Here is a 16,063-nt window from a genome sequence, read left to right as displayed (position 1 = left end):
GCAGGAATCAATTTCTAAACGAAGCCAACAAATATTTGTTGAGCATCTACCACGCGTAAGGCACTGTTCTAGGTGCTGGGGATACAGTTTTGAAGAAGACAAACAGCATCCGTACCGTCATGGATCTTATAGTTCAAGCACGAATTATGCACATATGTTTGGGGTTACAAAATGGGTCATCGTGACAGGATATTGGGAGGAGGGGTAGAGGAGCTCTAAGTTGTATAAATATATGTCCTGTGGTTTTTCTGTTATTTTTCAACCATACACAGAAGCAAACACAGCATTCCTGTATCTGAAGATGATGTCCCTGACTTAGTGTCTGGACAGGTGGAATGACAGAGACCTTTGGGTGACTTGTGACCTTGACTCAAGGCTGCTCTCTGGCCTCACCATCTGCGAGATGCAGTGCGCACCTGGCGAGGGAAGGGGACTGGCACTGGCCCAGAGACCAGGTGGACGGTTCAAAGGGGCATCAGGGTTAGGTGGGTTTGACCTTGGTTGGCCTCGTTAACCCAGCGCTCTCTTGGCTCCAGGCCTCCCCACAGAGTACTGGTAGCTGGTACTCTCAGGTGCCTTTCCAGAGAGTGGGCCAGACCAGCGAACTTCGCCAGTGACTCCGCCCACGAGGTGACTCCGCCCACGAGGTGACTCCGCCCACGCAATGACCCCTCCCATGTGGATCCTAAGTGGATGCCGTCTGGAGGCGGAAAAGCGTTGGGGAATCTGATTGGCTGCTCTAGTCAGAGCCGCGTAGAGGGCGGGGCGAGGCCTGCAGGGGGCGGAGCTTGTGTAGAGGCCCGCCACCCGGCGCCGGCTCGGGGAATGGATGCTCTTCTGGTGTGCGGGCGCCGGGGGCGGGGAAAGCACACGCCCAACGGCGCGCTGGCCCCGCCCGGGACCCGGCGGGAGCGCGGAGGCACCTTCTTCCTCCTTTGCTGGCGCTGGGCTGAGCCCGGAGCCGAGAAACTGAGTTGGCTCTGAGCTCCCTGTTTGGTTTCTGGGCGGCGGCAGCCGGAGGAGGAACATGGCGCTCGTAGGCAACGGAGCAGAGTTGGAAGCGGACGAGGTACTGGCTGGTGGGGAGTGTGGGAACTGCCCCTGGAGCCCGGGAGGAATGAGCGAGCTCGGCAGGGTTGAGCGAGTCCGGCAGGGACGGTCAAGGTGCCGCCCCCTTGGTTCCCTGTCTGGGACCTGCAGCCTCTCGCCCGGGGGAAGGGACAGGGATTGCGGCTGGGGACACGAGGCCTTGGGAGGTCTGTCCTCGCTGGAGCGAGGAGTGTCTCTGCGGCTCTCGGAGCGGAGGCGCTGCTGAAGTTGCGGGCGCCGGCATCGTGGGCTCTTGCGGATCGGAGGACACCACGTCCGGCCAGCGGGTGGATGGGTGCGAACGCGCGGGAGCGCAGGACCCGCAGTACAGAGCAGTACTGAGCCTCACCAGGGACGCCTAGGCTTTATGAGGTCTGACTCTGAAGTCCCGACATTGGCCCTTTAGAGTTTGTAGAATCGTCTCTTGACCTGGGAATTTCACCTTCTCTGGAAGTTTCCAGTGGCAGAACAGAAAGGCTTGCAATCGATGAGAGGAGGGGGACAGCCGGAGGAAAAAGGAGCCCTCGGGGTGTCTGCACCCGCGGGCAGTGCAGGGCTGCCCAGGGGCTGGAAGGCTAGGGACCTGGAGCAGCAGCCCAGGAATTGGTGCTTTCCCCTCCGTGTACGGGGCCCGGGCCTTTTCCCAGCAGGTTCCCAGTGTGGGTGGTGGACGGAGGGAAGGCGCTTGGAGAGCCGACTCCGGCCTCTAGTGGTCTCGACTGTCTTTAAATAATTAGCCACTTCCTTCTGTGGCTGGCGCGCCCGGGTCTGAGCACCCTCGGGCGGGCGAGCAGGACCTGTTGATTTATCGACTGTTCCTTTGAGCAGTTGGCAGCTCCGGAGAGACGCGCTCTCCGGCGCTTGAAGTTGAGGCCAGCGGCGGCGGCCGCAGGAGCAGCACCCACAGCGACTGCTGCTGCCATTTTACCTGACTTGAATTTTACAAGTCGCTGCCTGAGGAGGCTTAGTTTCAAATGATGCAATAGTGGAAGATCTGGAGTTGGCGGGTTAAGCTTCCTGTCCATCTCTTTCAGTGTCGGGAAACTCTTCTGACAACGAATACTGTGTTTGAAATGTAGCACTTAAAATAAAACAAAAACCGAGCTTCAGCTCCTTTACACGACTGGCCGACAGGAGGGCAAGCCTGACTGTCCAGAAGCTTCCTTACAACATGTGCCTTCCAAGGAGGGTATCAGGACCACAGATCAATGAACTAGAGCTTGCATAGCTGCATCTATTGTTGAAACTTTAAAATTACACATAAAGGCAAATGATGAAATAGCATATTTGTTGCCGTTTTCATCTGTGACAGCCTTTCTTTATTTACAGCTTTAGGCTGTCTTTTTGGTATGACCTGGAGCCGGCTTTTTTCATTCCTCCTGTCTTAGATCTTTTCTGTAACCAACATCATAACACTCATAGTGCTTTGACTATACATTCACTTTATCCCTTAAAGGTTTTTATCGCTCCCTGCTGTATATTAAATTATGTATCCATGTTCTTGGCATGCAAGGCTCTCTACAGTGTAGTCTCAATCTGATGTCCCAGCCTTGTCCCCAGCCACTTTTCTATTTATAACCATTTAGTTTAATGTGTTATGCCTGGATTAGAAATAAGGAAACAAGACTGGGAGTAGGGAATTCCCTGGCAGTCCAGTGGTTAGAACTCTGCCCTTCCACTGCAGGGGGCATGCGTTCGATCCCTGGTTGGGGAACTAAGATCCCACGTGCTGCATGGCACAGCCAAAAAAAAGGGACTGCGAGTAGCTAGTAAATGTGGAGTGAAATTTTTGAATCCCTGGGCTTCTTGTTGAAAAAGATTTGCTACACTTAGGGTGATATAATTGTCTAGACCAGGGCATTGTTGGGAGAGAACACTTGGACAGTAGGTGTAAACTGGGACTGTCTTGGGCATATTGAGACATGGCTACCCTAGCTGTGCCCACAGCCTGCAAGGTGAACCTAATGCCACGCGTTTGCTAGGGAGGAGGGCTCTGGCTCTGTGGGGGAAATTAGGTTTTAGAGCAGCAGAGAGCCTGGCACACAGATACTTGGTAATACGTATTTATTGAATGAATAAATTCAATGAATTTATTGAATGAATGAAGACTGTGCTTAATAACGTCTCAGTTTTTGCCATATCTTTCATTTGTGTTTTAAAATTCAGTAACTGTTAGGCTCCCATTACATGTTAGGTACTCTACTGGTCCTAGGAAATGAGCAAAGTACAATCAGAATTTTTTTGTTCATGCCAAATCCACTTTTGTTCCTCATGGTGCACCATTTCCATTGGAATAAATTTTGCAAACATTTATTGAACATTTGCTTCGTGCTTAAACTTAGTAGGTGTCTTAGAAATGGAAGGCAGTTTTGGCTCTCTACGGTTCTCAGTCTGGGTAAGGAGATATGGCACGTGAACAAGAACTCTAGAAAAGAGATCAAGGCAGGGTAAGCAAGTAAGAAGTGATGCATTGTCAACCGGGTACCCTTGACTTATTTGTGGAAAGTCCTTCACTTTCAGTGGGCTGAAGCACTCTACCACAAGCACACAAGACCCTGCTCTTCAACTTTCTGGATGTGTGAAACTAAAAGAGCTGGGAAGTTTTTCAAACAATATAAATTTGATAGTCTTTGAGGCCACTATTTGATATGCTAGGAGAGTAAAAAGGGACAAATTGGTGTAGTTGGAAAAGTGGTAGGTTAGGAATTAGGTGAACTGGGCTCTCAGCTCAGCCACTAATTTGCCCAATAGCCATTCATTCATTAAGTGTGCAAACATCTGATTGTGTTATGTGCCAAGCCTGGTCCTAGCTTGGAGATACAACAGTGACCCAGGATGACAAGGTCTCTGTCTATAACAATATAGTGACCTTGATTGAGCCAGTCTCTCTACCTCTTAGGGCTCTTTTAAGTTTCCTCATCTGAAGATGGAGGGGCTCTATGAGCCCCGAGTGTTCTTCCAGCTCCAAAAGTCTACACTTTTAGAGGTGGGGGGCTCCTTTTTTTGGGAGAAAGGCTAATAGTATGGGAATCCCTTTTCTTTAAAAGTACCCAAGGAGATGATGGAGGTAGAGGGGCTCTTATTATCGTTGTGGGATGGGGTGTTTTCTTAGGTAAACTGGTGTTTTTTGTTTTTTTCTCTAGGTGCTAGGAGGATAAACGTGGGAACACAGAGGTTAGGGCTTGCAGCCTCAGGGGTGGCAAAAATTGGTTCTGGAGGGAGGCAGAAACTTCTCAGATGTTCCAGTGGTTTGTGGCCCTTCAAGGCTTGGTGGGCAAAATCTTACTTCTTAACATTTAAATTTCTCTCATTGGTTTTTCTTGGGTATTACACAAGCAACATTGACATTGAGTTCATGGAAGATATACAGAATGTATGCAGGGTCATTACTACAAACCTATGGCAACTAGATGGCTATGACTGGAGAGCTTTCTGTCCATCAATAGCTTGATCCTGAAGCCATATCTCTGTTGGTGACTTCCTTATCCATTAGGGCTGCCTTTGGCTGCCTTGTGGCTGTTAAGTGCTTATGTTTGGCCCACACTACTTTGTGTGTGACTTGGGATTTGAAAATTAAATAAAAGTACTTTATATTTTATTCTTTAATCCTATTAGAATTATTCAACCCACTAATAACTATGCCAAGTATTGAAAAGAGAAACTATTGATGATATCTGAATGAATATGTAGCAGCTGGATAAGTTAAAAATTATTTTCTCATATAAAACAAGAGTTAAGTTCATGAAAAATAACTTTTAAGAAGATTTTGTTTTCAATTGTTTTACCTTTTCTGGAAAAATAGCAGTTTTGAAAGTTTGAAAAATTTGGTTACATTGCTATTATTATGTAGAAATTGGCAATTTTTATGTATAATTTGATACATCACATTTTTACATTAAAATTACATTAAAAGTTACTCAGCAAATACAAAGTTTAATGTTAATAGCTTTAAAATTTAAAACATGACTTAACATTTTTATTGCCATTCTGAACCCATTATTATATAAGAAGAATAAACTTTATACTTGCTCTTTTATGTATAAAGTACAGGTATATCTCTGTGCTATTAACATTTCATGGGGGATGTGGTTAGGAAAAAAAATGTCTAAAAAGGCTCCTGGGGCAGGAGGACAATATTGAAAAAAAGTTGAGAAACACTGGATTACGGAAAGAAATGGTTTATGTGACAAATGCTTTCATGGCCTGAATTTTTGGCCCAGGACTTTTTGGATCTGATTCTGATTTAGAAATTTTCCCCACTGGCGCTTTAGATGAAGTTTAGATAAAACTGATTGCTACAGTTTTCTTCGTATCAGATTCATTCTTTCATTCCATCAGTGTTCATTGAGCACCTCCCCAGGTGCAGCAGTCTTCAGGTGCTGGAAGTCCATACTGAGATAAGATGGCTTGATTGCTCTTGAGGAACACACGCTCTAGCAAAAGACACAGTTACACAAGTAACGAGTGCTGTCTTTGGGTCAGGGTAGATTTTAGGTAGGAGGGTCATATAATTTATCATCCACAGCAGGGCCCTGGGGAAGTCAGTGTGCTGCTTTCAGTAATTACTCCAGGACAACAGGTGCAAACAGAAATGGTTGGTTGCCCTCGTTTAGCGGCTGGCAAAGACTTTAAAGAAGAGGTGGTATTTGAACTGGGTCTTTAAAAAAATTTTTTTAATTAAAATATAGTTGATTTACAATGTTGTGTTAGTTTCAGGTGTATAGCAAAGTGATTCAGATGTATGTGTGTATATATATATATATTTTTTTTTTTTCTTTTTTAGATTCTTTTCCATTTTAGGTTATTGCAAGATTTTGAGTATAGATCCCAGTGCTATACAGGAGGCCCTTGTTGGTCATCTATTTTATATATAGTAGTATGTATATAAAGGAAACAATCCCATTTACCATCGCATGAAAAAGAATAAAATACCTAGGAATAAACCTACCTAAGACGGCAAAAGACCTGTACTCTGAAAGCTATAAGATGCTGATGAAAGAAATCCAAGATTACACAAACAGATAGAAATGCATACTGTGTTCTTGGATTGGAAGAATCAATATTATTAAAATGACCATACTACCCAAGGCCATCTACAGATTCCATGCAATCTCTATCAAGTTACCAATGGCATGTTTCACAGAACTAGAGCAAAAACTTTTAAAATTCGTATGGAAACACAAAAGAGCCCGAATTGGCAAAGCAATTTTGAGGAAGAAGAATGGAGCTGGAAGAATCTGGCTCCCTGAACTGGATCTTGAAGGGTGTGCTAGGTGGAGCAAGTGCAATAAGGCAGAGGCGTGGGTGGAAGTTGAGATGGGGCGGGGATGAGAGCACGCCCTGCGGTCAGCAGGGTGCTCAGCATATGGGGAGGAGTGCCTTGGAGGGCTGCGATGTCCTAAAAAATGGGGACCCAGAGGGCTTTTTAACTAGGCAAGAGTGATACAATTATTTATTTTAGGAAGCTAAGTCTGGTGAAGTTGGTGCAGCCAGACTGGGGGTGGCGGCAGGAAAGGCAAGAGGCTGTTGCGACAGTTCAGAATGGGAGGTGGTGAGGACTGGAGTGGAGCAGAGGTCTTGGGGTTGGAGAGAGGAGGCCAGAAAGGAGGGACTTCTCAGGGAGGACTCGGAGGAGGAATTGGCCTGGTGGCCTGTTCCCTAGTTGGAGGGGCAGTGGAATGGGCGGAAGGGAAGAGCCGGTAAGAGATGATTCTTGGCTGGCTGGCGGTGCTGTTACCTAAGAAGACAACTGGGTAGGATTCAGCCTTCCGGTGGGTGTGGAGGGTGGGGAAGGACCTCATGCAGAATTGACTCACCTGCTTGGCTCACTGTGACTTTCCTTACTGAGGGAGCACGGCCATTTGCTTATGAGTGGATGAATCTGGGCAAGGTTAGGAAAGGATGTTTGTAAATTGGTCCTGCAGGTGAGCGAGAGGAAAAAAATAGCATCAGCTTACCGTCGTCAGCCTGGATGCCAGCTCAGGTTAACAAACAGGCAATTTTCCTGAAATGTTCAATTTTTTTTTTTTTTTTTGCGGTACGCGGGCCTCTTACTGTTGTGGCCTCTCCCGTTGTGGAGCACAGGCTCCGGACGCGCAGGCTCAGCGGCCATGGCTCATGGCCCAGCCGCTCCGCGGCATGTGGGATCTTCCCGGACTGGGGCACGAACCCGTGTCCGCTGCATCGGCAGGCGGACTCTCAACCACTGCGCCACCATGTGCGCCACACGGTGGACATGCCACTGTGTCCCCTGAATGTTCAGTTTTGAATCATTTGAAAGACCATCTGTTCTGGGAATGCTACTTTCTCAGTGAAACTTGCCCTCATTTTCTGCTCACGTCCCCTTTGCCCCACACCTCCTACCTCCCCCTCAAGTCCAGAGGTGCAGGCGTGCTTCTTAGACAGGAATCAGTTCTTCCTTGGGTTAGCTGTTTGCTTTCCTTCCTATCTTAGCTCCCTGCGCACGGGTGCTGTTACTAATTATGCACCGTGTGAACTGGATACTGTGACTTCTGAGAGGCTAGTGGTTTCCGTCTGGCTGTCTGTTGACAGTCCCCCGGCCCCCAGTCTCAGGTGCCCCGGTGGCCAGCTCAGGCAGGTCTCCTGAAGTTACTGTGTGCTCACTTCCCAGGAGAGGAGTGCCCGGGGATTCGCCTGGGCGCTGAGAGGCTTCCTGGGGAGAGCTTCCCTTTGTCAAACCTCCCCTCGGTCACTGTGTCAGAACGTTCCTCTTCCATCCCTGTGCTTCGTGGGAGTCGGTCACATCCCCAGACTCTGGCCAGTCGGCCGCACTGGCTAGGTCACCACACCTCTCTAAAGGGACTCTTGACGTGTTGACTTCCTGGCAGTTCATAATGCCATTATGCATCTTGAGCTCTTTACTGAAAGACTGGGTGTGTAGTAAGAGCTTTTTTGGCTGAGATCTGTGGACCTGTATTTTAAAATATTTTAGTGAAATGATGCACTATGTATATTTGTTGGGTCTGATTGTAACTAGTGAAGGAGAAGATTATTCAGTCTAAGTTCATGTATCGGGTTTTATGCCAGGTGCTCCTGCCCTAAGTGATGGTCTAGTGGGAGGTGGGGGTGTAAACAAATAGATGCAGTTATCTGTGCTGAGAACTACACAGGAGGGATGCCGAGGTGCTTTGGCAGCACGGAGGAGGGCATCTCACCTGGAGTGGGAAGAGGGAATGGGTAATCAGGGATGGTTTCCTCAAGGAGGCCATTTCTTAGACATTCTGGGTCTTGCGGGATGAGTAGGGGTTAGCCATGTAGAAGAGAGCTGGGGACAAAGGGGACTCTTGCAGTGCGTCCCGGGGAGAGGGAACAGCAGGCATAGGGTTCGGAGGTGAGGAAGAGCTTGTGGTGCTCTGGGTGGCAGGAAATGAGGCTCAAGGGCAGGAAGGGCTCTTCTAAGTTTTTCATGCTGAATCGTGGATATCATGATGTGCAATGGTGTGCATTTAAGGGTTTCAGCTGAGCAGAGGTGTGGTGAGATCCGAGCTGTAGGTTGGTCCCTCTGGCAGTGCATGGAGGCTGATTGATTGGAGGAAGACAGGATCGGAGGTGGGGAGGGAGGCTGTTTTCTGGTGTTTTTGTTTTGTTGAATGACTGTTACAGCCCCCTGAAGGCCCACTCTGTGCAGCGCTAGCTAGGTACTGGGATAACATGATGGGAAAGACATGGCTTTGATCCCTCTGGAGCAGCCAAGCAGGAATATGGACACACAAAACCACTCTCACCTGGAATGGAGGGGCGAGTTCGGCGAGCTTGTAAGCAGGCCTGGGGCTTCAAGAAGGAGGAGGAAGAGAGGGCTTTCCTGGGGTTGTCACTCACCCTGAAGGTGCTGGTGAGGCGTGCCTCCCTGCCCCTCCGCCCCCAAGTCAGATCAGCTAACTTGGTTTCCAGACCAAGTCTTTACTGCCCAGCTGTGTGACTTAACCCCTTTGGGCCTTGGTTTCCTCTTATGTAACCTGAAGGAATTGACCTTGATGATCTGTTTCTGAAGTTCTCGGCTTTGACGTTTGTGATCTAGAAGGTGACATGGGATCTGGACTTTGAGGGGTGGAGTTTTAGCAGGCAGCCATGGAGAGCAGATCACGGCTTCATTCCTTCAGGCAGAGGGACCAGTGGGGAAACATGCCCGGGCATGGGTGAAGCTTGGTGGAGGCTGAAGTGCAGACTGTGCGAGGGCTCTGTGGTCGAGGCTGGAAGACAGTGCTGTGTGTGTTCCAGCAGATTTTGGTAGGTCTTGAACGCTCAGCTAAGCAGTTTGGCTTTTTTGTTTTCGTTTGTTTTTTCAATTTTCTTCCTTGACATATGTATCCTCCCACATTTGGGAAATGTGTTTCTTTTTTTTTTTGTTTTTTGATAAAGGAAGCAATGATGATCCCATTTCTTTTCCTTTCCCAGCCCCATTTCCAAAGTACTTAGTTTTAAACTGATGACTGTAACCTGCAATGCACTAGTTAAGGAGGCAGACAAGTCAGGCACGACTGAGTACTTCCATAGGCTGTGTTTTGTCACATAGACTCTTACCCTCAGCTAAGTTCTCAGACGCAGAAGCCCTGGACCCACGACTCTGGTGCCGTCAGCAGGACCAGTCAGGGGTTCTCTGAGGGTGTCCCTCTGTCCTCCTTTTCTCTTGCCCTGCTTCTTTAGGCTGCTTTGCCCCAGAGTTCTGGGCTTCCTGGTCTATTTTCCATGCATGAATCACAGTCCTTCCACTCAGAGCTAAAGGCAACAAACCTCAGAGTCTCACCTCGTTTTTTCAGACCAAATGGGGTAGGATCTTTTTGAGAGGAGGCGGGCAACACAGATGACAGAGTGGGAGAGTCCGGAAGAGAGGGGAATGAGGCCTGGCTCCAGGACCCTCTGCCGGAAGCACTCAGATGTCATCATCTGTGCAAAATCATCACCCGAGTGCTTGTTGTTCGAGAATAGCTACCCCTGGCTTGGATTCCGGTCTAGGCTTCTCGTCTCATTTGCTGTGTGACCTGGAGCTCGTTATTTAACTTGTCTGATGCTTTTCATTTATAAAACAGGAATAATGACAACTACCCCATAAGGTTGGCAAACAGGATGAAATACGAGTCTGTTTTACAAAGCACCTGGCACATAGAAGTACCCTTAACGTGCTAGTTTTCTCTTCCCTTCAGCTTTACCTTAAGGTATTGCTGCCACGGTTTATTATTTATGGGTTTGATGGAGAATCTGTTTCAGTGTGTCCGAATGTAGTTTCACCTTATTTTTGCAGCCTATAGGGAAGAAACTAATGCAGAAGTTCACAGCCTAGACACAGGCAGTGACTGGCTGAAGGCCATCCAGCTCACTTAGGCATGGAATGAGGGTTAGAAGCCAAGTGCTGTAACTCTACATTCATGGCCCTTTCCACTAGGTCAGGGAGTGGCAGACTGTGCTGCAAGAACAATGTAGCCTCCCTCCTGCCTGTTCTTGTAAATAACATTTTATTGGAATACAGACATGCCCGTTTGTTTAGGTGTTCCCTGTTGCTGTTTACACTCAATGTCAGAGGTAGTGGTTAGGACACACCGTATGGCCCACGTGGCCTAAATATTTATAGGGTCTTTGTGGAAACATTTTGCTGACCCCTGTACTAGGTGATTTCTAGGGCTATACGTGAGTTTGTTTATAAAGCGTCGTAAGCTTTATGAATTAAATTTGCTTGTTTCCTTAATACTCCTATTATAGGCATCAAAAACTCGGAAAACATAGAAATCTATTTGACACACCCCATGAAGTGCTATGGCAGAAGTTCTGGAGTCAGACGGGTTTGAATCCCTGCTCCTCCGTGTACAGACTTAGATAAGTTAATCTCTCTAAGCTTCAGTTTCTTCATCAGTCAAATGGGGATAATGTTGTAGAACCTGCTTCAGAGAGTTATTTATTTATTTACTTACTTTTGGCTGCGTTGGGTCTTCGTTGCTGCATGCGGGCTTTCTCTAGTCGTGGAGAGCCGTGGCTACTCTTCGTTGCGGTGCATGGGCTTCTCATTGCCGCAGCTTCTCCTGTTGCGGAGCATGGGCTCTAGGCGTGCGGGCTTCAGTAGTTGTGGCACGTGGGCTCAGTAGTTGTGGCTCGCGGGCTCTAGAGCGCAGGCTCGGTAGTTGTGGCGCACGGACTTAGTTGCTCCGCGGCATGAGGGATCCTCCTGGGCCGGGGCTCAAACCCGTGTCCCCTGCATTGGCAGGCGGATTCTTAACCACTGCACCACCAGGAGAGTCCTCAGAGGGTTATTGAGAGGATTGACACCCTATAAAGTGCTTAGCATATGGGGTGCAAATGTTGGCCCTTAGTACTATTATTATTAAGGCTGCATGATGCGGATACTTGACATTGATTTCCCAATCCAATAAGGAACTGACCTTGCATAAACGTCGGCCCATGCAGAGTCCTGCAAGACTCCTCTTCCACTTGGATTCCTTTAGGTTGATGCAGATACCTCTAAGGCTAATCTCAGGACTCCAGCTAGGTCAATTCTGCAAGTTTATAATCCTCACACCTCTCCCTCCCTGAGCGGAGAGGGGAAACCACTTACAGCAAAAGAGAGTATAAACATGGGCTCAAAGGGCCATCTGTTTCAGCAGAACAGTGTTTATAATAGTCAGCAAGGGACTTGGCCATATCCGTAATATTTTGAAACTGACATTTGCCCCCTGACACCTAAGTGGTACGTGTGGTAACCTCTAGTTTCTCCAAATGTGTGGTTGTGCAGGATGGTCCCCTCTTTAACATTGGTGAATGTCATAACATTCTTACGACATTTCCATAAGATCGTAAAGCACCTAGATGTTAATAGGAGACTGTAGGAAGTATGTTTGTGTTCGGCTACTTAGTCTAAGAGGTTAAAAGGTAAAGGAGGTGACAGTGTGTGTGCACTCCTGGGCCCTGGAGGGAGCTCTAGGGTTCTTTCTCTGCCTCAAAATCATGTGCCATGCCAGACTGCTGTGTTTAAAGTTCAAGTCCATCCTCACCTTGCTGCTTAAAATCTGTCCACAGTGTTTCTTTTGCTTTTGAGGTATTATGCAAACACTGGAGCATGGTGTATGAGGGCTTACTTGGGACCTATCTTGGTGGTTCTCACAAGGTGCATAGGTAACCTGGTTAGGGGAGTGGGTGGCTTGTTAAGATGCATGTTCCTAGGTCCTCCCACAAGCCATTCTTCTTCAGTGGGTCTGGGGTGGTTCCTAGGAGTTTGCCCTCCTAACAGGACCTTTAATATCAGCTGTGGTGAAGTGCTTGTAGCTCCCCTTCCGGGCGCCATCTCCCAAAGGGGCAGCCTTTCTCACTTCTCAGCTTTTTCATACACTGTTTCCTCACTTGGATGATTCCTCTTCATCCTTGAAGACCTCCCTCAGGTACCGTTTCTCCTCCAGCCTTTCCAGATATTCCCTTATTTTCTCCCCTCCAGGTACTCAATGACCATTTAGCATTCCCGCTGCTTCCAAGGAGAAATATTCCTCTTTCACCATACAGGCTATGACACCCAGCAGGGATAGGATGTAGGTGCCTTGGTGTTCCAAAAGGAAAGGGTGGGACGTTTCCCCCCCAGAAAGCAGCAAAGGAACTCCCTTCAGTGCTTTCTAACAACGTGATATTTTTAGCCTTTCAACCAGAAAGGAGAATTTACCTCCATAATCTATTAGCTTTATCTCAGTATTCTTAAAAAAAAAGCTTTATTGAGGTGTAATTTACATGCCATTCATTCACTCCTTTTAAGTGTACAATTCAATGATCTTTAGTAAATTTACATTGTGCAGCTATCACCACAATCCAATTTAAGAACATTTCCATGACCCCATAAAGATTTCCTTTATCTGCTGCTCTCACCTCAATATACTTTTCACCTTTAACTTGATTGAAAAATTAAAAATCATTAGGATAAAATAGAATTTCCCAGGCAGAAGTAAAAATGAGCAGCCATTATATATGATGAGGACAAAGCAGACATGTTAGGCATCAAAAAGCAAGACTGTAGAGCAGAGTGCATTTGGGTCAGCGCTGACTTGGCTCTTAACACTGTGACGTCATCAGAAGACAGGCTCGAGGGCTGAGTGAATTACCCTTGTCGAGATGAATAATTTGTCCCATTTGCAATAAAGCAGAAGATGTGTAGTATATACAGATGATGGTTTTTCCTGATTTTCTGGTTCATTCCCCAAGGCAGATGCTACTTATCCAACATGGTTAGCTTGCTGCCAAAGCACAAACAAGCAATTGCATTTCTGAGCCATTAACAGTTGACTGAAAGGGACTGTCACCCTAGCACAAGTCTCAAATGGGGCAAAGAGTCAAAAAATTTCTGCCTCGGGCTTCCCTGGTGGCGCAGTGGTTGAGAGTCCGCCTGCTGGTGCAGGGGACACGGGTTCGTGCCCCGGTCCGGGAAGATCCCACATGCCGCGGAGCGGCTGGGCCCGTGAGCCATGGCCGCTGAGCCTGCGCGTCCGGAGCCTGTGCTCCGCAACGGGAGAGGCCACAACAGTGAGAGGCCCGCGTACCGCAAAAAAAAAAAATTTCTGCCTCTTTTCAGGCATCCCATCTGAATTTCAGATTTGTCATATCTGTTCCTAGGAAGGCATGTGGGAGAGAGAAAAGAATGTGGATGGGCTTACAGGTTAGTGGACGTGGATTGGGTTCTGTCACTTGCAGAGGCACTGTGACCTTGGGCAAGTTACTTAATCTCTCTGTGAGCTTCAGTCTCCTCATAAGTCAGTGGGGGATTCTAATGGCCACCTCAGAGAGTTGCTACTAGCAGCCTTGGCAACTCATCCAGAGCCATTCATTTGAATAGCAATGATGTATAGATTTTGCTTTTTATCAGTACATAAGAATGGCTAGAATTTTCCAGAGCAGGAAAGAATCCTAGTAAGATTGTTATCAAATATTACAACTAGCCATATTGAACATCTTGGTATTCAATATGCATTTGCTGATATTCATTTTAAGATCTAGTTTTCAGAGAGAAGGGTTTTTTTTTGTTTTCATTTTAAAATACAAACAATGGTAAATGCCCTTGCAGACACTGGCCCAAGCTAGGTAACCAAGGGCAAGACACTGGGAGCCATAGCTTCCTCCCTCCTACAGTGGGATGAAGTGAAATAACGCATGTAATCTAGCTGGACTAAATAGGGAGCATTCAGAAAATGAGGATGAGTATAATTTATTCATACACTTAATGCTTTTAGAAGCCTGAGGTGTTCACATTTCTAACAGTTTTCTATTTAGTAATATTAGCATACGTGCATAGGTGGTATTTCTCCCAACTTTTCAAAATGGAAAACATTGAGATTCGTGGACTTTTTCATCAGACGTCAAGCAAATTTACTCCGATTTCATAAATGGTAGCGATGACTTTATAAGGTGTTAGGTTCCACGAGTCCAACTGTAATGCTAATTATATTGGAAATTTAAAAAGTAAAGCTACTAGCTTAGAAAGAATCTTTTTTTTTTTTTTTAATCTTCTAAAGGCTTACCTGCTTTTACCTCCCTTTATAGTTTATGGTGGAGGAGGTTACATTTTAACCTAGATAAGAGTTCCCCTTTTTGATGTACACAGTCAGAACTTTAAGTCTGCATGCCTCAGGGAGCAGGTTTCACTTGAAAATAGATTAGGTTCAACGTGGTGGGGGGGGGGTGGACACAACATGTGACATGCTAAAATGAACTCCTGTCTCTTTGTTAAAGACCAAAAAGCATTCCATTTCAATTGTGGCAATTTGGTGACAATCACCCCTTCCATAATTATTTTAGGAGGAAACACAAGACTTTGGGGAAACAATTTAAAGCAGCATTACTCAACCAAAAAAGCCCTCCCCGTGCCTCATCCTTGATCTTCCCTAGCTGTTCCCCTCAATTTACGCTTCTTTTGCCTCCCACATCTCTGTCATCAGCTAGTCCTGTCGGATCTACCTCCAAAACATGGCTCCTTACTGCATACTGGCCACTGCTCTCCATCACTGCTATGTCCCCAGGCCACACCACTGTCTTCTCCCCCCTGCGTCTCTGGAAGAGCATCCTCACTGGTCTCCCTGCTTCCTCTCTGGCTCTGCAATCCACTCTCACTCTGCAGCCCAAGGGCACTTTTACAAATAGTAATCACATTGCGCCCCTGCTTCAAACTGTTTATTTAGGATGAAATCCACACTTCTTTTCTTTGGCTTTCCTCTGCCAGCTCATCTCCTGCCCCTCTCCCCGTCATTCCTCTGCTGTAGCCACCCTGGCTTCCGTTAGGTTTCTTGAACATGCCCAGTTCTTTTCCACCATAGTGCTCCTGCGTGAGTGTTTCCCCAGCCTGGCGGACTGCACCAGTTCTTCATGTGACCAGCTCCTTCTCGGCTTTCCATCCTCACTTTAAAGATCAGGTTCCAAGTGCAGTTTTCCTTGGGTTTCATCTTCAGAGCAGCCTTTCTCTTTCCTCTATTACGCATCCTGTCTATTTCCTCATAGATATAATCACCGTCTGTATTATCTTGTTTGCTTATTTTCTTCTCTGTCATCTGTCTCCATCAGGTTACAGCACAGGAAGCAGAAACTGGTGTCGGTAGTTTACATAAGAAAGAGTTTAAGAAGGGAATCCCCAGATGTTTACAAAGGGGACGGAGGGGCTGTAGGTGTGGTTCTAGGCTGGGCCTCTGTGAAAGACCCTCAGTGCTGTCCAGAACCGACTCCCTAGGGCAGGTGCTGGTATTCTGTGGCTGATGGTTCTAGAGCTAAGAGTTCCCAGCGCTTTGCAGTAGCTGTGGTTCAGGGATCAGGAAGCCAGAATGGAGACACGTCTGCTGCCACTGTCTTATATATGCTAGAAGGTGGAGAAAGGATGCTGAGCCCAGCTGTTGAGACCACGTAAGTTCCCTCACCCTTGCTTGACGGCAGAAAAAGTCAGAAAGGGGCAGGAAAATGACCTCAGCCTTTTGGATCTTGTACGGGTATATCTTAATGGGTGTAACCTAAT

General features: G+C 47.1%; 1 protein-coding gene across 1 annotated transcript in view; it reads left to right on the top strand.

The window, feature by feature from the left end:
• The first annotated feature begins 959 nt into the window (after positions 1-959).
• TTC39B (tetratricopeptide repeat domain 39B) overlaps positions 960-16,063 on the top strand; it is a 136,263-nt gene continuing 121,159 nt past the window's right edge. Inside the window, exon 1 of the mRNA XM_060014764.1 lies at positions 960-1,069. Within this exon, the coding sequence (XP_059870747.1) occupies positions 1,028-1,069 (42 nt within the window). The 5' untranslated portion in view covers positions 960-1,027. The remainder of the gene's footprint in view (positions 1,070-16,063) is intronic.

Source organism: Delphinus delphis, chromosome 6 (genome assembly GCF_949987515.2).
Source record: "Delphinus delphis chromosome 6, mDelDel1.2, whole genome shotgun sequence".
NCBI classification, from domain to species: Eukaryota; Metazoa; Chordata; class Mammalia; order Artiodactyla; family Delphinidae; genus Delphinus; species Delphinus delphis.
This window is presented reverse-complemented; position numbering and strand designations above follow the sequence as displayed.